Source organism: Primulina huaijiensis, chromosome 4 (assembly GCF_012295235.1).
Source record: "Primulina huaijiensis isolate GDHJ02 chromosome 4, ASM1229523v2, whole genome shotgun sequence".
Taxonomy (NCBI): Eukaryota; Viridiplantae; Streptophyta; class Magnoliopsida; order Lamiales; family Gesneriaceae; genus Primulina; species Primulina huaijiensis.
This window is the reverse complement of record NC_133309.1, coordinates 25,160,987-25,183,795: the sequence shown is the minus strand read 5'-3', so window position 1 is coordinate 25,183,795 and position 22,809 is coordinate 25,160,987. Positions and strand designations below refer to the sequence as shown.

Genomic DNA, 22,809 nt, shown 5'->3' with positions numbered 1-22,809 from the left:
TTTTCAACTTAGAGGTTGAAGCATTAATCTACTATGATTTCAACAATCTCTGTGACAATTTAATCTAAATGTTTGAAGATTAAAATCGGGATTATAGATCATCGTCATTTTATAACATCACTTGGGAGATCAAGTAGGCTGCAATTTCTCTCAAAATATGTTGATTGAAAATTAGATTTCATTCGCAAGTTGAAATTAGTAGCGAATAATACTCAAATTGTATGATAACACTACGGATGGCAGTGGGCGGGGGCGGGTTTGTCATTTCCATCTCCATCCCCGAATGCCATCCTCACCCCATACCCGCCTCAATCCCCGTTTTTTCGGGTTCGGAGAATCCCCAAATTTGAAACTTCGGGGATCAACTTTTCATTCACGTTCCCATCCCCGTTTCAAAAATATTAATATGACAAGACGATGACGGATTGGGAGATTTTTTCGAACCAAAACTTATTATTATCTATTATTATTAGAGATAATATTAATATTAATATCAATATTAATAATAATAATATTATTCATATTTTAAAAAATAATATTAATATTATATTATTAATACTATTATTTTGTTATTGATATTATTTTCGGGACGAGTTCAGGGATGAGGATAGTAATCCTATACCCGTCTCGAACTACATCGGGGATTTAAAAAATCCACGAACCCGAACCCGAACCCGAAAAAATCGGAGATCTCCATCCCCGTTTCGGGTTTTCCCCGCGGGATCCCAAACCCGTGGGAAAAAACACAAGAATCATATTCAAATTGTAGGATAACACAAGATAGATAGAGAGAGCTGGTTCAAAATTTTGTGATAGTAATGTAAACAAAATACAAATTGAAAAAGCTGGAGAAACTTTTAAAATATGGATTTTGTTCGTGGAAGTGCGAATAAAATTTTCAAACCACTATTTTTAATCCGATTGTGGCTTAGGGGGTCTAATCGGCGATTTGTTTTGAAGTCCATGACATGATTTTACAGGTCAGTTAACGTCCTAGAAAAATTGTCCATATTTTCATAATTCTTATTCCGGACTATCCCAAAATTGACCAATATTTAACTAAATCGAAACATAGTTCGAACGCTTACAATAAACTTCTTGCTTTACTAGGATAAAAAAAAGCTCCAGCTAAAAGATACTCATTATTAGTATCTAAATGACAAGTGCTTTTATTGGTTAAAAAAAATTGAAATTTTCTCCTATGTACAATTTTACTAGTATACATGGGACATGATCACAGAGTATATGAATACCATTCAACTGCTTTATGTCTTAGTCATGACACATTTCATCTCAAAACGTGTTGATTGAAATAAAACTGAAAAGTAGAAAATATATCAGAAAGTTATCCAACAGAGTACAAACATCACATATAACAACGTGAATGAAAATACAGAATGTCTAATATCCTAAAAATATGTATGTATGTTAGATGTTATCCTAAATGTTATTACGTTCAAACCAACATCCATGAGTTTTATTTAGATCAGGTAAAAAAAATTTCATCTTCAATATATTGAAATATGCTACAAATGTTTTTCAAATTGTAACTAGCCAATTAATTACATTTTCCCTCTGAGAAATATTACATAGTTAACGTTTTTTAAATGCTTGTTTAAAAAATTAGCGAGCAAGTCTGCTCAATAATAATATATGCAGTCATTTTTCATAAAAATACGAGGATCCATATCGAAAATTTTTTAACGAGGATAATATATATTACATAAATAATATATGTTACCGAGGATAGACAGAGCCGTCAAAAATAAATTTACGCCACCGCCGTTTGTGGAAGGGAGATGAAAGGTCCCATCAAATGAACCGTCACTCTATGATCGGAGCTCAAACGACTCCACCGTCTAGCCTTTCGAGCTATAAACCAAAACTTCACGCTTCCTACCAGTGATATATTCCTCGGCCTGCATAAATATTTATATATTTTCTGCGTAGAATTACTTGATTTAATCTCGTTAATCCAGGTACCCAACTAATGTGTTTTGCTGTTTGATCCTGTGATATCTGGGCAATAAAAAATATACGATCTATTTAAAATTTAATTAAATAAAAGAGATTTTGACTTTTTTAAATCGAAAAAAGAGAGTTAAATATGTTAGTTAGATAAAATTATTAATTAGTTCATTAATTAGTTAGTTAAATTTCACCTGAGGTCGAGCTCTTTGTTGGGGTTGAGCTCGACCCACTCTTCAAACGCTCGACCCAGTGGGTCGAGGTGCTAATTCGTGAAGACCTCGATCCACTATTTTGATTTTTTTTTTTTTTAAGAGATAAGAACCCACTCTTCTAATTTTTTTATTTTATTTTTAAAATAAAAAAAAATGAAGAGTGGACTACTCGTCTACTTCTATTTTTTTATTTTTTAAAAATAAATTTTTTTTAAAAAAAAATAAAAAAATGAAAAAAAAAATGGAAGAGACCCACTCTTCTTATTCTATTTTTTTTTAAAAAAAAAAAATTTTTAAAAAAAAATAAAAAAAAAAAAAAAAAAATGGAAGAGACCCACTCTTCTTATTCTATTTTTTTTTAAAAAAAAAAAATTTTGAAAAAAAATAAAAAAAAATGAAGCTACTTCTAATTTTTTTTTAAATAAAAAAAATTAAGAGTGCTCGACCCACTCTTCTAAATTTTTTATGTTTTTAAATAAAAAAATTAAAAAAAGTGGGTCGAGTGATAATGTTAGAGGTTTGGTTTAGGGTTTGGGTCGAGTGGGTAGGAAATTTTTGATATTTTTGAGTTTTGATCATTTTATAATATATAATTCACTTTATATATGAATAGAATGTAAATATATATAAAAAATTTATTTGTGTAAACATTAGTTATATGTTATAATTTAAGTTTGTTAGTTAAACAATTCATAACAAGTAGAAGAATGTATCTCTTATTCTAAAAATGTGGGTTGAATTTATACTCGACTAAAAATCTTAACAAATTTTATAATTCCACTAAAATTCATAACAAATTTTATAATAATAGAACTAAAAAAATTCATAACAAATTTCATTACATATTCACTTTAATGAATGTATATCGAAGCATATGAAATTAATGTTTATTGTATATAAACATTAACAAATTTTATAATTCTACTAAAATTCTTAACAAATTTTATAATAATATAACTAAAAAAATTCATAACAAATTTCATTACATATTCACTTTAATGTAATGAATGTATATCAAAGCATATGAAATTAATGTTTATTGTATATAAACATTAACAAATTTTATAATTATACTAAAATTTTTAACAAATGTTATAATAATATTCGACCCATCTATTACAATATATATATATATAGCTTTATGGGTCAAGAAGCCAAAATTATGCTTCTCGACCCATCAAAATAGGGTCGCGTGGGTCGAGTATAATCTCGACCCAATTTTGCGAAGAGTTATAACCTTCGACCCAGTTTTGATTGAAATTGTAATAATCCTTAGCACATAAAATTAAATTATCAAATTGAGTGTACTGCACCAAATATTTTATCTTTTTCTCATTTAAAAATGATACAATCTTCTTACAGATTTCAACGTATCTTGATCCTAAAGTTAACTTGCATTCAAAATTTTTTTATTAATTATAAAAATTTAAAATTAATGGATCGTGAAGGGGTCGTGAAATCTTCACGCCACGACCCACGTCACGACCCCGGGTGGGTCGTGAAGCCCACAACACTGAGTCTTGGGTTGTGAAGCACTTGGTGCTTCACCACCCAAAGCACCAAGTGCTTCACAACCCAATTTGGGTCGTGAAGCACTGTCGTGAAGCACACGACCCCTGGGTCGTGAAGCAGTTCACGACCCAGGGTCGTGAAGCCGTGGGTCGTGAAAGCCGTGCATCACGACCCAGGGTGAAGCTTGTTGACTCTGATGAGACCCAATAAATTTCATATCTCAAAATAAATTTATTAACAATACGTGGTTTTCTTATTGGATTTGTTGAAGAGGAATAACTTGTAGACTCGTAGTTAATTGTTAGCAAAAAAATGAGAGGATGGAAGGTTGAGAAGAAAGAGATTTTTTGTGAAGACAAGGAATGATATGAGATCTAGGACTGAGTCGGGAAAGATGGAAAAATTTAGTCGACTAAGTTTTTTTATTTAATTAAATTATAAATTTTATTATATATAAAATTAAAATATACTAATGAAAAAATTAGTTCTTAAACAAATTTTAAACAAAAGATAAAAAAATAAATTACATTCACTCTCTTTTTTTTAATAAACTCTTCCGTGACTCTCTTTTTTCTCATTTTCCGAGTGATACCTTGCTGTTTGTTCTGCGTGTGCGAGTTAAACCGATGTTTAATTAGTTTATGGAGGAGTTCTAAAAAAATTGTAGTTTGACATGAGATTTTTTTTTTGTTTTTCTTAGAACTAGAACAGTACTGGAGACTAGTGTGAGATCAATCTTCCAAGCCCAGAACTATGAAGGAGAAGGTACTGGAGACAGACGAGATCTTAAAGGGTAGCAACTCCACCACTGACGCTGGGGAAAAGGGCTCAATATGTGAGGAGCCTAAGCACAAGAAACTGAATCTCCTTGTTGCCGAAGTTAGCAGCTTCTAATGTTTTATTCTCTTTCATTTTAGTTTCTGTTGTATTTTTGTAAGGCAAATATGTTGGTCAACTCTTCTGAGGTCAATGCATGACTTAATAAAGAGTCAAGAAGCGTGGCAGCTGGAACCAGTGTATCAACCAACAGAAAGCCGTTGATAACTGCCAAGAAGACCTGGAAAAGAGGAGATACAAGTCAGCTGATTGTGGTGACTAGCAGAAGCCGGATCAGGAGCAAAACATAATAAAAAACGAAAGTGCAGAGTTGAATAGAATGACACCTATTGATTCAAGAAGGAATCGAAGTTTTGTTATGGGGTTTTGAGTTTCTGTTTCTTTCTGATCCTTGTAATCAAATCGAAGCTGAATAAAATTACTTTTCCTTCTCCCGTGGATGTAGATCAATTTGATCGAACCACGTAATTCCCGTGTTCTTCCTTTTCTTGTTTTAGATTCATAGTCTTGATTTGTGTTTGCGATAAACTGTACGAATAATCTTCATAGTTGTGCGTGCAAAGGTGCTCGTCCACAAAGTGTCTGTCATTTATTCACTACAATTGGTATCAGAGCATCAGGTTTCTTGATCGATTGTGAATAAACAACGATGACAACAAGAATTGATGTGGAGCGCTTCGACGGCAAAGGAGATTTTGGGATTTGGCGACGAAGAATTCATGCCATCCTTGTTCAACAGAAGGTGGCCAAGGCATTGGGTGGTTTTAAAAACCTACCCGAATCTCTCTCAGAAGATCAAAAGAATGAACAAATGGAATTGGCCTTCAGCACTTTAACCCTGCATCTTGATGATAAAGTGCTTAGAGAAGTCTCATCAGAGACAACTGCAGCCGACCTGTGGAAGAAACTAGAAGACTTGTATCTCACCAAATCCCTACAAGATCGTATTTACTTGAAGAGCAAACTGTTTGGATTCAAGATGAATGAAACAAAGACAACGACTGATAATATGGATGAGTTCAACAAGTTGTTACTTGACCTTGAAAACATTGGGATCAAGATCAATGATGAGGATAAAGCCATTATCCTTTTGAACTCTCTTCCAAAATCCTATTCTACTTTCGTTGAAACTCTAAAATATGCTAGAGATTCACTTTCCTTGAATGATGTACAAAAGGCCTTGAGATCCAAAGAATCTGATGCACTTACTGAAAACAGATCTCTATCAATTGCAGACAGTCTTCTGGTGCGTGGAAGGCCTGAGTTCAGATTTGACAGAAGAAAATCTCGGAGCAAATCTAGGAGCAAGTCAAGGAATAAGATTGTTAAGGGCAAGTGCTTCCATTGTCACAAGGATGGGCATTATAGAAGAGAGTGTCCAGAAAGAAAGAAAGGCCAAGAAAATTTCAAAAATCATGGTGAGTTAGAAGTTGCTCAAGATGGTTATGAGAGTGCAGAGGTGCTCTGTGTTTCAAATCAGAGAACGGATGAGTGTTGGGTAATGGACAGTGGCTGTTCTTTCCACATGTGCCCCAACAAGACCAGCTTTGAGTCATACCAAGAATTGGACGGAGGACATGTAATTCTTGGAAATAACAAGACCTGTAAGGTTGAAGGAATCGGCTCAATAAGACTCAAACTTCACAATGGCACTGAGATGGTTCTAAATGATGTGAGATATGTTCCTGAATTAAAAAGAAATTTAATCTCTCTTGGAGCACTGGACAAAAAGGGATGCACTTTCAAATCTGAAAATGGAAAGCTCAAAGTGACAAAAGGATCTCTTGTGGTTATGAAAGGAAGTCTGATCAATGGACTCTATGTACTTTCAGGAAATACCACTGTCATGCCTACTGCTCTTGCTACAAAATCCACTGAAAGCACAAACCTATGGCATTTGAGGTTAGGTCACATAAGTGATCGAGGTCTACAAGAACTAAGTAGACAGGGACTTATAACTAAGGCATGTATCTCAACACCTGAACTCTGTGAAGTGTGCATAAAAGGGAAGGCAACAAGAGTCAAGTTCACCAAGACTGAACATAAAACCAATGCGCCTCTTGAGTATGTGCATTCTGACCTGTGGGGGCCATCTAAGGAACCTTCACTAGGTGGAGCAAATTATTTCATGTCCCTAGTTGATGATTATTCCAGAAGAGTATGGGTGTATCCTATAAAGCACAAAAGTGATGCATTCAACAGATTCAAACAATGGATAACCCTCCAAGAAAACCAAACTGGAAAGAAGTTGAAACTCCTAAGGACAGACAATGGATTGGAGTATTGTTCTAAGGAGTTCAATCAGTTTTGTCAAGACAAAGGCATTGCTAGACATTTAACAGTTCCCGGCACACCACAACAGAATGGCTTGGCTGAAAGAATGAATAGAACACTATTGGAACGTGTGAGATGCATGCTGTTAACCTCAGGATTGCCAAAGGTCTTCTGGGCTGAGGCAGTAGTTACTGCAAGTTACCTGATCAATAGGTCACCATCTGTTCCACTTGGATTCATCACACCAATGGAAAAGTGGGCTGGAAAAACACCTTCATTAGATCATCTTAGACCTTTTGGATGCACGGCCTATGCTCACATCAAGCAAGGAAAGTTGGAACCAAGAGCCATTAAGTGCATGTTCCTTGGGTATCCAGAAGGTGTTAAGGGATACAAATTAAGGTGTATAGAAGCTGGAAAAGAAAAGACTTTTGTTTGCAGAGACGTTACCTTTAAGGAGGAAGAATTCCCTGTCAAGTTGAAACATGAACAGAATGTATCAAGTGATTATGAAGAACCTGAGATCACTGTTACACCAGTTGAGGTGGAGCTGCCAATTTTCCCATCTGAGGTTGAAAATGAAATTCAAGAAAGTCAAGAGCATCCCGACATACATGAATATCAACTGATTAGGGATAGACAAAAGAGAATCATCAAACCACCACAAAGATATGGGCATGCAGATATGATTTCCTTTGCTCTAACTGCAGCATCAAAAATTGAAGACAATGAACCTGCTTCATTAGGTGAAGCCATGAACTCTGCAGAAAATAAACATTGGATGAGTGCCATGAAGGAAGAAATAGAATCACTTGAAAAGAACAATACCTGGAAACTGGTTCCCGCTCCAAAAGGGCACAAGATCATTGGCTCTAAATGGATATTCAAGAAAAAAGAAGGTATCGTCGGCGTGGAAAATCCTAGATACAAAGCCAGACTTGTTGCTAAAGGCTTTGCTCAAACTAAAGGGGTGGATTTTCATGAGATATTTTCACCAGTTGTTAAACACAAATCCATAAGGAGCATCCTATCCATAGTTGCTAAGGAAGATCTGGAATTGGATCAACTGGATGTTAAAACAGCATTTTTACATGGTGAGTTGGATGAAAAGATCTACATGCAACAACCAGAACTGTTTGAGGTAAATGCTGAAATTCCAATGGTGTGTGAACTCAAGAAATCTTTATACGGTTTAAAACAAGCTCTAAGGCAATGGTATAGGAAATTTGATGATTTCATGATGAGTCATAACTTTAGAAGGAGTGAAGACAGAGGTGAAATCTCAAGTTTGAAGGCAGAACTCGGCTCAAAGTTTGAGATGAAAGATCTTGGATCTGCAAGAAAGATTCTTGGCATGGAAATAATCAGGAAGAGATCAAAAATTCAACTCTTCCTCACTCAAACAGGATATGTTCGAAAGATCTTGCACAAATTTAGTATGCATAATGCTAAGCCAGTACAGAGCCCGTTAGCTAATCATTTCAAACTCTCGGCTGATCAAAGTCCCTGCACAGAAGAAGATATAAAATACATGGAAAGCATACCATATTCTAGTGTGGTGGGCAGCTTAATGTATGCCATGATATGCACTAGACCTGACTTAGCTTATGCAATCAGTCTAGTAAGTAGATTCATGACCAATCCAGGTAAGGAACATTGGTCAGCCCTCAAGTGGATACTGAGGTATGTAAAGGGATCAGAGAATATGGGACTGTCATTTACTGACAGTAGAGAGGATGAAAACAAGCTGGTTATAGGCTATGTGGACTCAGATTATGCTGGGAGTATTGATACCAGAAAATCTCTGACAGGATATGTGTTCACTTTGAATGGAACAGCAGTGAGTTGGAAGTCTATGCTCCAACCAGTGGTGGCCCTATCCACAACAGAAGCAGAGTACATTGCTGTCACAGAGGGAGTAAAAGAAGGAATCTGGTTCCAAGGTTTTTTGAAAGACTTAGGTTTTGATCAAGAATCAATACTCATCCATTGTGACAATCAAAGCGCAGTGCACCTGTCCAAACATCAAGTGTTTCATGAAAGGTCCAAGCACGTAGACGTTAAGCTACATTTTGTAAGAGAAGTGACTGAGACAGGAAAGATACAGGTGGTAAAGATCAATACTTATGATAATCCAGCAGACATGTTCACTAAGGTTCTTCCCATTAGGAAGCTGGATTATTGTCTGGACCAGATCAAGTTAAAACATGGGATAGAGCCTTAAGGTAATATAGGAGAAGGAGGAGTAATTTATGAGAAAAGAGAATTGACAACAAGGTGGAGAATTGTAAGGCAAATATGTTGGTCAACTCTTCTGAGGTCAATGCATGACTTAATAAAGAGTCAAGAAGCGTGGCAGCTGGAACCAGTGTATCAACCAACAGAAAGCCGTTGATAACTGCCAAGAAGACCTGGAAAAGAGGAGATACAAGTCAGCTGATTGTGGTGACTAGCAGAAGCCGGATCAGGAGCAAAAACATAATAAAAAACGAAAGTGCAGAGTTGAATAGAATGACACCTATTGATTCAAGAAGGAATCGAAGTTTTGTTATGGGGTTTTGAGTTTCTGTTTCTTTCTGATCCTTGTAATCAAATCGAAGCTGAATAAAATTACTTTTCCTTCTCCCGTGGATGTAGATCAATTTGATCGAACCACGTAATTCCCGTGTTCTTCCTTTTCTTGTTTTAGATTCATAGTCTTGATTTGTGTTTGCGATAAACTGTACGAATAATCTTCATAGTTGTGCGTGCAAAGGTGCTCGTCCACAAAGTGTCTGTCATTTATTCACTACAATGCTCAAGGGAAACAAGCATCACATTTTATGCAGCTTCCAACTTTGGTCGATAGTCTGACTCAAGATTGCCGCAACTATGAAAGATCCCTGAGACATGAACGCATTAAAATGGGGACGATGGAAATGATATGGAATAGTCGTGAGGTGTGCTCCGATGCCTTTATTTAGTTATTAAACATGTCTTGTTGGACGGACAGATCATAAAATTCATCTTCATGACCATGTCTGTTCCATGCTTGTAAAGGCTGCTTCCTTGGTATTTGTATATGATCTTTTGATATTCATATTTCTGGTGTACAAAATTCATTCTTACTTCCGGTTGCTGGAATATCATGTCGCAGAGGGAGAAGAAAGAAGTGTTGAAGAGAAACTTAGAGCTTGAATGCGAACTAGATGCTAAGAAAATCAGAATCGCAGAGCTCACAACCAAATTAGAGGACAACGTTGATGAGATCGACGGTCTTCAAGATTTAAATCAACAACTCGTTACTAAAGAGCGACTTGGCAACAATGAGCTGCAAAATGCCCGCAAAGCGTTAATAGAGGTAGTCTAATCTATTTTGGTATTTTGCCATATGTCGGAAGGGCTTGTGGGAAATTATTTTAATACGCTATAAGTCATGTTGTCATTAGAGTTCAGAAAGCTTTGATCCCCTTATCCCGACAATGCTTCACCACTCGTGCTCATTCTCAGGTCTTGAGAAAGATGCCCGATGACACCGATGATGACACTGATAAAGGAGATTTCGGTTTGAAGAGGATGGGGGAAATTGATCATGGGGCTTTCCTGGAATCATGCAGGTTGAGATACTCCCCTTCAGAGGCTGATACCGAGGCTGTTAAATTTTGCTCTGAATGGCAAGAAAAACTGCAAAATCCTCAGGGCACCCATTCAAAATCGTCATGCTTCACGGTGACTATCAGGTCTGCCCAATTAGCTGCATTATACTAAATTTACAGTCCTTATAGAATTCACCATGAACACATATTTAAAACATCAGTTTATCCATAAGAGGTTTAACACTTGCATATATGTTCCCTGATCATGGACTTGTTTTGGGTGCGTAGGAAGTGTTGGATGAGGATGATCCGAAACTCAAAAAGCTTAAGAAGAAATGGGGAGACGAAATTTACAATGCAGTGACAACAGCCTTGGTGGAAATAAACGAATATAATCCAAACGGTCGATACATAACATTAGAGCTGTGGAACTACATGGCAAATAAGAAAGCAACTTTGCAGGAGATCATCAATCACCTCTACTTCGACATATGAAAGAGATCGTCGGGTGCATCTCTCCCTATAACTCTTTTTCTCACACACATGCATTGATAACGCAAACATGAAATGATCCATTTCTTCTCATCTATCAGCAGGCGTCACTTTGAGTTCATGTATGTGAAGAAACAAGCTATTTTGGACATTAAACATATGCATACAACGTCAAATAATTCTCTGAACTAGGAAGAAAATTTACTGCAAAATATTTCATTTCTGCAATGAACCAATCAATCACGCAAACTCTGGTCGCGTGTTTCACATTCTTGAAGTTGTTTTCAGTGAACAAACCTTCAAATTTTTGTTGTTTTTGGTGAATAATAGAAGTCGTTTGCCATCTGTTTTATAGGAATTGTTCGAAGGGAGAAAAAGAGCATAGCACAACAGAAGATGCGTGGTTTGTTTTGGGTGATTCCAGCAGGAGCCTGCTCAAACTAAAAGCACATTTTGTATTTTGTTCAAGGACTATAATTACTGAATGTCAACTATTTGTCGGGTTCTTGTGTATTTTTGTGGATGCTTACTATAATAGTATTTGCATTGATTTTGCAACTTATTTCACTCCAATTATTGAATATGACTTCTTGACAAATTAAAATATATACGTTGCATGTAATATATATAATCGATCGGATGTATGAGTGAAAATTTATGTTAGCCGAACACTTTTAGGGTTTTCGTTGAAGTGTAAAATACTTATGCCTGTGTTTTAGTTAGGATTAAGTCCTTGTATAATATTTATTGTGAATCGGTACATTAGAGAACCTGAATCATAATTTTAACTCCCTCCGTGACCCAAGGTGAAAGGTCAACTGAGTCTGAAACCATTATTTTTTCTCTGATTTCTATTTGGCCGAGGAATAGTAGAAGGTGATGCCATTGCCTTCTCTGGTTTGGAGTGGTCCGAGGGGAGATAAGGGGCGTAAAACAACATAAGATGCCTAGTTTGTTTTGGATTTTACTCGTACGAAAATAATGGCTCTGTGTATTATGGCTCGGTGGTTCTCCACGTTCAAGAAACGACTTCAGTGTGTGATCTACTACTCGGGTTTTGTGTATTTTAGTGAATGATCGTGCTCACGCGCACACACGCGTATATATCTATCTATCTATCTGTGACTTATTTTACTTCTACTGTTGAAGCATAATTAGGCAGCCATGCTGCAATCTCATGTAGGCTAGTTTCTAATATTCATCGATAGTCAAATGACTTACAGTAAAGTTTACTACCATCTAAAATTTTTCAGCTTTTTGTTATACACTTTAACCCCTATTCTCAATGCTTTTTCTCTCAATTATCAACACCTAAACCATACAAAACCCCAGCATATCTCTCCACTTTGCCTCCAAAGTTATTATCCTTCAATTTCTTGAATGCACGAGCCGTAAGCAAGCTATCCGATCCGGCCTGGTGACTAATACCGACCCTCTGCAGCCCCAAGAACCTGGCCAGCTTGTTTAATCCACCGTGCAAACCACAAAACTTCATCAAATGTTTGACATCATACAGGACCGGACAAAATATACGGATCAATTCGAAGAATCCTGCTTGTGTATCAGGCAAATTCCGGCAAGTCAACAGCTTGAGCAAGTACCCGAAATCGTATCCGCTGTGGAATGTAACCCAGCACACGCTGTCATTCAAAACAACCCCAGACGACATCAAGAGCTCCCCGAATCGCCTGGCGCTGATACCCTTCTGGATATTTCTTCCAAACTGAATGCCGCTCTTGCGAAGCAACGCGAGTGATTCGAAAGCATACATATCATGTACCGGATTGAATTCTCGAAAGTTGAACTGCCAGACACACAACTTATCAGTGTCGCAGTGGGGTAAATTTCCCTTGGCGTCGGAGAAAGTGAAACCTAATTGGATCAGCTTCAAAAGATCAACATTAAGTTTCAATTTTTGGTACTGGTAATCACGGGGGTCACTGAACTCTTTCGTGGGTCGGAGTAAAACGCCCGGGAACTCTGTATCCATTGCAACGTAGGGGTAATCATCGATGATATTTCGAATAAACGCGAATTCTTCCTCCAAATTGTCCTCCCAAACGTTCCTGATTTGAATGGAGTCGCTTTCGGGCAAAAACGACATCTCCAAGATTTAAATTCCAGAGCTATTCCCGTGAAAATCCAACGCAGTTTCCTTACTTTTTGTACTTCAATCGTCCAAGATTTTGAACGTTTTTTTATACCCGTGAAATCAAATTGATGAAGGCACCAGTTTAATATAAATCTAAAGAAAACCCCAAGAAATGCCAAACAAGCCCAGAATTCTTATAAAACCTGATGAACAAACACATAAACCGCAAACCCAGATTAGATACAGCAAAAATTTAAAAATCCTTTTGGAAAATGACAAGAATGGCCACCTCAGATTCAGAAACTTACATTTCGATCAACAAGATTGCATCTCTGAAAAATGGATCAATATTTATCGAATTTTATATTTTGTATATATCCAGACGGGTGAAGGTTTTGGGTTTTGGGGTTGAGGGAATTGGAGGGTGAAAGTTCCGTTTATTGTTTTGCCTTTTTGAGAGGGAATTTTTTTTAAAAAAAATGCTTGCTTATTTATATAATATAATATAATATAATTATTTTAATTTTTGTGGCCTTCCAATTATTTTATGAAATGTTCCAAATGGAAAAACATAATTTTGATTTCAGATAAATATATAGAGTAGGTCTCTTGTGAGACGGTCTCACGAATCTTTATCTGTGAGACGGGTCAACCTTACCGATATTCACAATAAAAAATAATATTTTGTCATGGATGATCCAAATAAGATATCTGTCTCACAAAATACGACTCGTGAGACCTTCTCACACAAATTTTTGTCATATATATAGAAACCATGAAAAAAAAAAAAAAAGTTTCGAGTATATAAAATCTATATATAATCAAGAATAAGGAATCATACTATTTTCATGTTCGGAATATTTAATAGAACGACATTTGTTTGATCATGAATTTAAAATTCGACATTTTCAATTCTTAACATTTGTTTGTTCTTTGTCAAGTCATTTGAAAAATGTCACTTTCGAAAATGTTTGATCAATTTCATTTTTGAAACTCTCTTTTATTTTGTTACTAATCCCAAAAATTATTGAATCTAATTTTTTTTTTTTTACCGAGTTGAATCGGCTTAAGCCTTAATGTTTCTTTGCTTTTAATAACAATAAAATAATCGAACAATATTACTATTTTGTTTTGGTAAAAGAATAAAAGTTTGTTCTTTAAAAAAAACAAAGAAAAAGAATAAAGATTGGGCGAGGCCTGATTGTTATTGGTACGTGAACTGGGCTGAGGAAACTTCGGTTATGTTTGGGCTGGGCCACTCGTTTGAACACTCAAATAGTATTTGGGCCGGATGGGTCTGTAGACATCATTCCATTCATCGGTGCTAGGGCTTCGATTTTCATCGTATATATATGCGAAAATATGCGTATTCTGCATTCCTTTCATTTTTGTTCACTCGACTCCGATTCTCTTGTTGGAGATCTCTAAGCCTTCTGTCCCAGGTGAGTATTCTCGCAGAATATATGTACAGTGCTGTTGGATTGAATGTGTTTCGCTCGTTTTTTGTGATTTTTCGGTAGAAAGTTGATTTCTTTTCTGCCATGTTTGTTTCTTTCGCTCGTTTTTTGTGATTTTTCGCTAGGAAGTTGATTTCTTTTCTGCCATGTTTGTTTTATTGCAGGTGTGGATCGGAGCACTCGAGTATCAGGAAGATAAAATGTCTGGGTACGTATCTGCTGTGTTTAAATTTGAAATTAATCTTTTATCTTTGTGGGAATTTCAGCTCTTGGATACATAATTGTTCTTGAGAGGATGTCATTATGGGAAAAAAATTCGTTTATAATCGTAAATTAGTCTGAGTAATTTTGATTTTATTTATTGTTTCTTCTTTTCTTTTCAGTTGGTTTAACTGGGTGTGATGGAGAATTAACAAGTTTTAACTTTTATATTTTTTATTGGTGTTAAAGACCTTAAAGGGCCTTACAATCTCATCACCCTCGTTTATAGAATAGGTGATACTTATTCTCACTTACCTCAATGATTAGTCTTTATATGTGTTATTGGTGAAAAAGAATTTAAAGGGCCTTGCGATCTCTTCACCCTCGTTTATAAAATAAGTGATACTTATTCTCACTTGCCTCAAATATTAGTCTTGATCCACCTGGCCCCCCTAATTTATGAAGGTTGATCCAGTTGCTACTTCAAGTTAGAGTCTTGACATATGTTATATCACCACTCATATAATTTTTAAATGACGTAGAATGAGGTGATTAATAGAATGTTTGTGCATATGGTCAACTGCTTGGAGTGTGGATTTCCGGAATGGATGGTTAAAGAAATATTGTTTCTGTTTGGTGTCCGTAAGTAATCTTGTTTTCTTAGGAAGTGCATCTTTACTTTCAATTCTATGGCAGTATGGGATGCAATGTAATCTGAACTTTCTATTGATATTATCGTTTACTTTACAGAGAAGATGCTGCTGTTGTGGAGACACCTGCACCGGTTCTCGGTGAGCCTATGGACGTCATGACAGCGTTGCAACTCGTGCTTAGAAAGTCGTTGGCTCATGGGGGTCTTACTTGCGGCCTTCATGAAGGTGCCAAAGCAATTGAGAAGCATGCTGCCCAGCTTTGTGTATTGGCTGAAGACTGCAACCAACCAGACTACATCAAGTTGGTGAAGGCATTGTGCACCGACCATAACGTCAACCTGATAACTGTTCCAAGTGCTAAGTCTCTTGGTGAATGGGCTGGTGTAAGTATAATTTGCTTCATTTTTATATTTTATTTTGATTGGTTCTCTGTGACAATGGTGATGACGGATGATCTCGAGCCACTTGTCCTTTCTTTCTCATGGAGCACATGTGATAGTACTTGATTCCAGTGTTGATTGTAACTTTCACAGTTGTGCAAGATTGATTCAGAAGGAAAGGCGAGGAAAGTTGTCGGGGCCTCTTGTGTTGTTGTGAAGGTAGTACATCCAAACTTATGGTTTCATGATTTTTCGTAAGGGTTCTCAATACATCACTTTCTGATTTTAAATTTCTTCTCATAGGATTTTGGCGAGGAAAGTGAAGGCCTCCACATTGTTCAGGAGTATGTCAAGTCTCACTGAATGATCATCGGCGAGGATAAATTTCCTAACATGAGTTGGTGTTTTTGACATAGAAGAATCTCATATCTGTTTCCAATATCTTCCCTGGAAAAATTTAGATTGGCTGTTGGTGAACACGCAAATTTATTTTTTCCCCAGTGCTTTTGCTTTCACTTTGACAATAAACGATATGAGGTTATTGCGGTTCAATGCTGTCTATCGATGCTCATGATATATTTGCCTTTGATAAAGAAACTTTTAAACTGCATAGCGGATTGTATGGTCTTCGGGAAAAATGTAGAATTTTCTATGAAACAAAAACCAAGCACTGGGAAAATATAGATTCACCTTTTAACTACATATCCAATGCCCATGTTTGGACAAGCATGTGGGGCTAGCCGGCTAGCAGTTGGGTTTTGTCCTAACCGTACATCCGTTGGCCCATCAGTAGGGCTTTTGCCATAACTGAATATCCAATGGGTCCATCAAACATAGGTCGTTGGATGTGCAAACTCATCCGCTAGGATCGAATTTTCTCTTCACCTTGATAGCGATAGTGTTCTTGGGAATTAAGTGGTAGGCGCAAATCTGCACTCGACAATAGTCTTTATACCTTGTTAAGAAAAGTAGTATTTTCTGGAAATTTGAGCTTAATGAATGGAAATAAAGCAAATTATTATAGTGTCCAGGCAGCAGATGCTATGCTGAAGGCCGCCCTTGCGCACAACATTCTGCCTGAAATATCCATGCAGCGTTGGGGCACCCGTAGCACTGTTTCATGAACAAGTGATTGGTTTCTTCGAGTTTTCCGGTACCATTTCATCCAAATTGTGTTTTTTGATGTTTCTTTCAAAAGTTTTGGACCAAGAGACACCCGAATGTCGAAAAGACATGTATATGCCGAAAAACAACATTGAGTAGAAGATCAAACGTGTTTTTTTATAAACAATTAATCAAATTTGAATACATCTTGCACTATATCTTTGTCTGCATTCATTCTTTTGCTACATAAAAAATTAAGTTTATATAATTTTTTGGTTATAGAACTTGTGATTTAACGTGTTATTATAACAAGTTGCAGTTGTATCTTAGAGAGATTGTCAATTTCCGAAAGCACCATTTGGAGAAAATCTTACTAAGGACATAATATTCAAACTGATATCTTCAATGTCATTTTCTAAATTTTCTTTTTACCACACAAAACAAACAGTATTAATGGTAGGTGAGATTTTGAAACATGAAATTAATTTTTAACCCCGTTGCAATCTGCAGTTTTTTGTGGATTTATTTACAATATTGTATGACCACACGTCAAATTTGATGTGCATGGGTTCCAATATTTCCAAGTAAATTTGGAAGAAATTTATCATATAATGATTTTATTAATATTAATATTGTTAGGTATAACAAATAAATGGATTCTTCTTCGAGATGGCGTCCTCACATGATTCTACGACTAAATGGATGTCTTAATTTTCTTTAATCTCAAGGGATGATTGAAATATTCTCGTAAATATTTTGCTTTATATATACTTTTATGCACGGGCAGAGCCACATATACAAATACCCGGGTTGGTTCAATTTTTTTTAAAAAAAAATTTATATGAAATTTTTTTTTATAATTTTGGAATAATATGATATTAGTTTGGGTAGATTAGTTTAAAATAGTAAAAACTTCTAGAGTTTAAAATTCTAGCTCGGGCAGAACTATATTTCTGGCTCCGTCACTGCTTTTATGTTCTAATGTCATGTGGAATAAAATTGGATTTTTGGTTTTCCACGTGCTTATCGATAGTTTAAAGGACATTTTAATATCGAATGAGTAGAGGAAAATAGAAATAGAAGTGGCGGATTCGAGCGCGAATAAGAGATATTTATGTATTATTATGATTGTATCTCATGAACCAAACGATCATAGACACGATAAATTTATAGCACGTCAATAAAGGGTTCTGAGTATTATTCTTTTATACAAGATTCTGTGATTTTAATTGGTCACTTGCGTGAACTTATTGTATGCAAGTACTGAAGAAAAACACCATAAACATCAATCTACTACGAATCCAACGACTAAAATCTGACCATAATATATGGTGTTAAACATTTAAAATGTAACATAGAAAAATTAATCGTCCACAAACATCAACTAACAATCCCACGAGGGTAAGTCAATTTGCCCCTTGAAAAAGAAGGGAAAGAAATTGAGATATGGGTATCCTTTGTTGAAATAGATTCTTATTTACTGAAACTACAAATTGGAAAAGCAAATTATTTAAATCATTTTCCATTGAAAACGTGGTTGGTGAAGTGGTTAAAGTATTTTTTATTATTGGCAAAAACTTGTGTGAGACGGTCTCACGGGTCGTATTTGTGAGACAGATCTCTTATTTGGGTTATCCATGAAAAAATATTACTTTTTATGCTGAGAGTATTACTTTATATTGTGAATATGGGTAGGGTTGACCCGTTTCATAGATTACGATCCGTGAGACGGTCTCACATGAGACGCACTCTTTATTCTTTATAAATATAAATCATTTCCCCACGCTTTCTCCAACTCCATCATCACTCCCTTTCTCCACGCACCACTTTCCTGCTTTTGCCACCCTTTTCCTCCGCCACAACCACCCGAACCCCCGAAGCCATGCGGACAGCTCACGGCGATATCGTATGTATCACCGGCGCCGGTGGATTCATTGCTTCGTGGCTTGTCAAGTTGCTTCTTGAAAAGGGATATACTGTAAGAGGCACTGTCAGAAATCCAGGTGATAATAGATAATTAAAATTTTTTTTTTCTCCATAATTTGCATGGAATTACGATATATAAAATATATTATTAACTTTATTTATTTATGTTGAGTTGTAGATGATCCGAAGAATGCACATTTGAGAGAGCTGGAAGGCGCAAATGAGAGACTGATTCTTTGCAGTGCGAATCTTGATGATTATGAGAGCTTACGCGAAGCTATCAATGGTTGCAATGGTGTTTTCCACACTGCATCACCCGTCACTGATGATCCTGTAAGTTTTCTTTTGCTTGATAGAAACATTTTTTTGTATAATCTTTTTCAATATTCCGAAAATATTCTTAATTAATTTATTTTTTTTTCATATTTTATTTTACTTTTTGTGAGTGCTTCATTTCAACTCAATAATCGTTCATCTTCTTTTTTAAAATCATCCAAAATTGAAAATATCATAACATCATGGGATCAAAGGTGGCATTCGGTGTTAGGTCCACCTTCTCAAAGGACCAAACAAGTCAATCTATTTTACAGAAATATTCAAAAAAAAAAAATTATAGAAATATTATATTGTAAAATATTTCAATTTATTTTACGAATGAGTCTTTGAGAATCACGAAATATGTCTGATTACTGTCGTTCTAGTAAAATATTAGCAAAAGTTATTTTGTAGACAACCACATCTAATCTATTATTTTATGCATGTCTAACATGTGATTCAGGAACAAATAGTGGAGCCTGCGGTGGTTGGGACCAAGAATGTGATAACCGCGGCGGCGGAGGCCAAGGTCCGCCGGGTGGTGTTAACCTCGTCAATCGGCGCTGTGTACATGGACCCCAACAGAGCCTCCGATGAAGTTGTGGATGAATCTTGCTGGAGTGACCTCGAGTTCAAATACCAAGGTTTCGCCGATGATAATTTTTTTATGTTAACTATCGAATAAAATAATATTTTGGTCATGTTCAGATCGAATTCAATAATTTCGAACATGAGTATTGTATTTTTTTAGCTGGTTTGAAAAGCTTGCGACATGTATATAATTATTAATTTTAAAATTACATTTTTTATGTAAGGTTTGAATTCAAATAATTGGTAATATAAGTAAATTAAAATAAATGCACGAGATAATAAACAATATTGAATTTAAATAAGTCGTGAATACAAATTAAAATGGGAGATAAATGAATAAATCGTCTAGATATTGGCAGAAACTTGTGTGAGACAGTCTTACGGGTCGTATTTTATGAGACGGATTTCTTATTTGGGTAATCCATGAAAAAATATTAATTTTTATGCTAAGAGTATTACTTTTTATTGTAAATATCGTTAGGGTTGACCCGTCTCACAGATAAATATTCGTGAGACCGTCTCACAAGAGACCTACTCCTAGATATTTATACTTGTGTGACCAAATCGAGTTTAAATTCAAAATATAGATTACAACTTTTATTAATTTGTTTGTTTAAATGCCATATTCAGAATTGGTACTGCTATGGAAAAGCTGTGGCTGAACAAGCAGCATGGGATTCAGCTAAGGAGCTAGGCGTGGAGCTCGTAGTGATCAACCCAGTATTAGTCCTCGGCCCATTATTGCAACCTACCATTAATGCTAGTGTTCTTCACATTCTCAAGTATTTAACTGGCTCGGCAAAGACTTATGCTAACTCTATCCAAGCCTATGTCCATGTAAAGGATGTTGCATTGGCACACATTCTCTTGTTTGAGTCACCGGCGGCATCGGGGCGACACCTATGCGCTAAGAGCGTGCTCCACCGTGGCGATGTGGTGGACATTCTCGCCAAGTTCTTCCCGGAGTACCCAATACCTACAAAGTAAGTTTAACTATCCTTTTTCTGTTATCTGAATTTTTAATATGATAATTTTAAGCTCACTAAAAATGGATGATTTGGAAATTTGGATGAGAAAATCACATCGGTTAGATTTGGATTGATGAAAAATAGATATTTCAAATCAATTAATTTGTGGTAAAAATCAACTGGCAATAGATTCTAAATCTCAAATAATTTTTTTTTTAACTTATTGTAGTTGATTTCAAATACATCAGAGTCGTTTTACATCATCTTTTGAATGCACAATTATGCCATCTTAGTTTGATTTCTAATTAGGGGTGTCAAAATGCGACACGATCCGTCAACCCGACACGACCCAACACGAAAAAAATCAGGTTCGGGTTGGGGTTTTTCGGGTTCGGGTTGGGTTCGGGTTCGGTGGGTTCGGGTTAGTACTAGGTTAGACGGGTTTCGGGTTGGGTCGCGGTTTGACCCGAAATTTTTTTTTTTTGAAAATATTACCTATATTTTTATATATTGTATGTTTGAACAAAATTTATTCTATATTTATATGATAAATTTTCATCATTTAATGTTTATTTGTATTTTTTTATTTTTTTAACAATTGTTTATTTAATTTACTAAATATACATTTAATTTTCTACCATTAAACTTTCAAATTTAAATCGAAAATTTTGTTATTATGTGTTTAAATTAAAATATTACTATTATTTTTTATTTTTTCGAATTTTTTTCATTAATTTTTTTAAAAAAAAATAAAAAAAATTCGGGTTAGGCGGGTTAGACGGGTTGAGTCGGGTTAGACGGGTTCGTGTTCGGGTTGGAGGTTTTCGGGTTGCTTCCGGTTCGGGTTGGGAAAAAAAATNTTTATTTGTATTTTTTTATTTTTTTAACAATTGTTTATTTAATTTACTAAATATACANATTCGGGTTAGGCGGGTTAGACGGGTTGAGTCGGGTTAGACGGGTTCGTGTTCGGGTTGGAGGTTTTCGGGTTGCTTCCGGTTCGGGTTGGGAAAAAAAATAAAAAAATTCGCGGGTTGACCCGAAACCCGACCCGATTGACACCCCTATTTCTAATGTCCTCCAAAACAAAAGATGATTTCTAATATACATAACGATGAACGTTTATACAACATTTTCTTCAGAGTTGTGTTTTGGTGGAGTTATATAATATCGAGCGTCGTTTAATAAACAAGTTGAAAATGAGAAATTGTGGATTTCAATTTCATGTAATTCAATGGTTCTCAAATCTTTCGATAGGGATTGATGGGTCGTCCCCGACCAATCCACTATTCAATCGGTAGTTGAGACCGGGGACTTCGTAGCGGCAATCCATAATCTCTCCCATCACAAAGAACGACGAGAAGAGTATAGATGAGATCCCACTCAGTAACCTGAACCAACTAACCGTACTAAGACATTAGAATTATATATCTTATATAGATTTCACCCTTAAAATCATGCTTGTGAATTTTATTTTACGTGTTCATTGTATTTATTTATTTATTTATTATTTTTTTGACAAGCATTTATTTTAATTGTGAATGCACCAGGTGTTCAGATGAAAAGAACCCTAGGAAAAAACCTTACAAATTCTCCAATCAAAAGCTCAAGGATTTGGGCTTGGAGTTCACATCAGTAAAGCAGAGTCTGTATGATACAGTCAAAAGCCTACAAGAAAAAGGTCACCTCCCAATTCCAGCCCAAACTGAAGAGCCCATTATTATTCAGTCCTAGACTTCACTGTATATTGGGCCTAAACTCTCCACTAATTGGGCCTACTATTTAATTCTGCTCTTATCTTTATTTATGACAAGCAAGCAGAAAACGTTAATCGTGTGATTTATTCTGGTTTGTCCTCCAATTATATACTATGTGATTTTGTTGGTGTTATTACATATGTCTAATGGGATTTTTCATAGCGTTTCGCGGTACATGCCATGTAATATATAATCTCATCGTCATCTTCGAAATCCGATCATTGTATTTTAACAAATTTTACGATGACTTTTATCCTTATGCTTGATTCATTCGTATTAAATGATCGTTTAAGATATCAGCAGAAGGGTTAAAACTCGATTATAATTATCATATTAAGATTTTTGTCGATCGATGTTGGGTGAATAAAGTATGCCGGCATCGAAAAAAATACAGCTTCCATCTTTCTTGACTTTGTCTGAATCTCCATCTCATTCCTTTTATTTTTGTCGGATTGGTAGATTTCTTTATCAGTACCATGTGATGCCACATTA

At 35.7% G+C, this 22,809-nt stretch overlaps 4 protein-coding genes across 7 annotated transcripts; 3 read left to right on the top strand and 1 right to left on the bottom strand.

The window, feature by feature from the left end:
- Positions 1-1,754: 1,754 nt before the first annotated feature.
- LOC140975733 (factor of DNA methylation 2-like) lies at positions 1,755-11,401 on the top strand. 4 transcript variants are annotated; one of them, XM_073439622.1, is made up of 7 exons: positions 1,755-1,979; positions 4,407-4,574; positions 9,635-9,745; positions 9,943-10,146; positions 10,296-10,525; positions 10,670-10,889; positions 11,229-11,401. In XM_073439622.1, the coding sequence occupies exons 2-6, from the start codon at positions 4,449-4,451 to the stop codon at positions 10,743-10,745; spliced, it is 747 nt and encodes a 248-aa protein (XP_073295723.1). In that variant the 5' UTR covers positions 1,755-1,979; positions 4,407-4,448; the 3' UTR covers positions 10,746-10,889; positions 11,229-11,401. The 4 variants fall into 4 exon arrangements, with proteins under 4 accessions (XP_073295723.1, XP_073295722.1, XP_073295725.1 ...); XM_073439621.1 differs by having other exon boundaries at positions 4,396-4,574; XM_073439623.1 differs by having other exon boundaries at positions 1,756-1,979; positions 4,396-4,574; positions 10,308-10,525.
- Positions 11,402-12,170: 769 nt separating this feature from the next.
- LOC140974814 (probable CCR4-associated factor 1 homolog 7) lies at positions 12,171-12,977 on the bottom strand. Its single transcript, XM_073438304.1, has one exon. It carries the CDS (start codon positions 12,975-12,977, stop codon positions 12,171-12,173), a length of 807 nt encoding a protein of 268 aa, XP_073294405.1.
- A 1,304-nt stretch (positions 12,978-14,281) lies between these two features.
- On the top strand, positions 14,282-16,266 carry LOC140975731 (small ribosomal subunit protein eS12-like). The gene is made up of 5 exons (XM_073439614.1): positions 14,282-14,407; positions 14,587-14,630; positions 15,374-15,659; positions 15,810-15,875; positions 15,960-16,266. Exons 1-5 carry the CDS (start codon positions 14,318-14,320, stop codon positions 16,017-16,019), a joined length of 546 nt encoding a protein of 181 aa, XP_073295715.1. The 5' UTR covers positions 14,282-14,317; the 3' UTR covers positions 16,020-16,266.
- Positions 16,267-18,517: 2,251 nt separating this feature from the next.
- On the top strand, positions 18,518-22,587 carry LOC140974813 (cinnamoyl-CoA reductase 1-like). Its single transcript, XM_073438303.1, has 5 exons — positions 18,518-18,763; positions 18,865-19,019; positions 19,465-19,650; positions 20,223-20,575; positions 22,111-22,587. Exons 1-5 carry the CDS (start codon positions 18,643-18,645, stop codon positions 22,292-22,294), a joined length of 999 nt encoding a protein of 332 aa, XP_073294404.1. The 5' UTR covers positions 18,518-18,642; the 3' UTR covers positions 22,295-22,587.
- Positions 22,588-22,809: the final 222 nt, after the last annotated feature.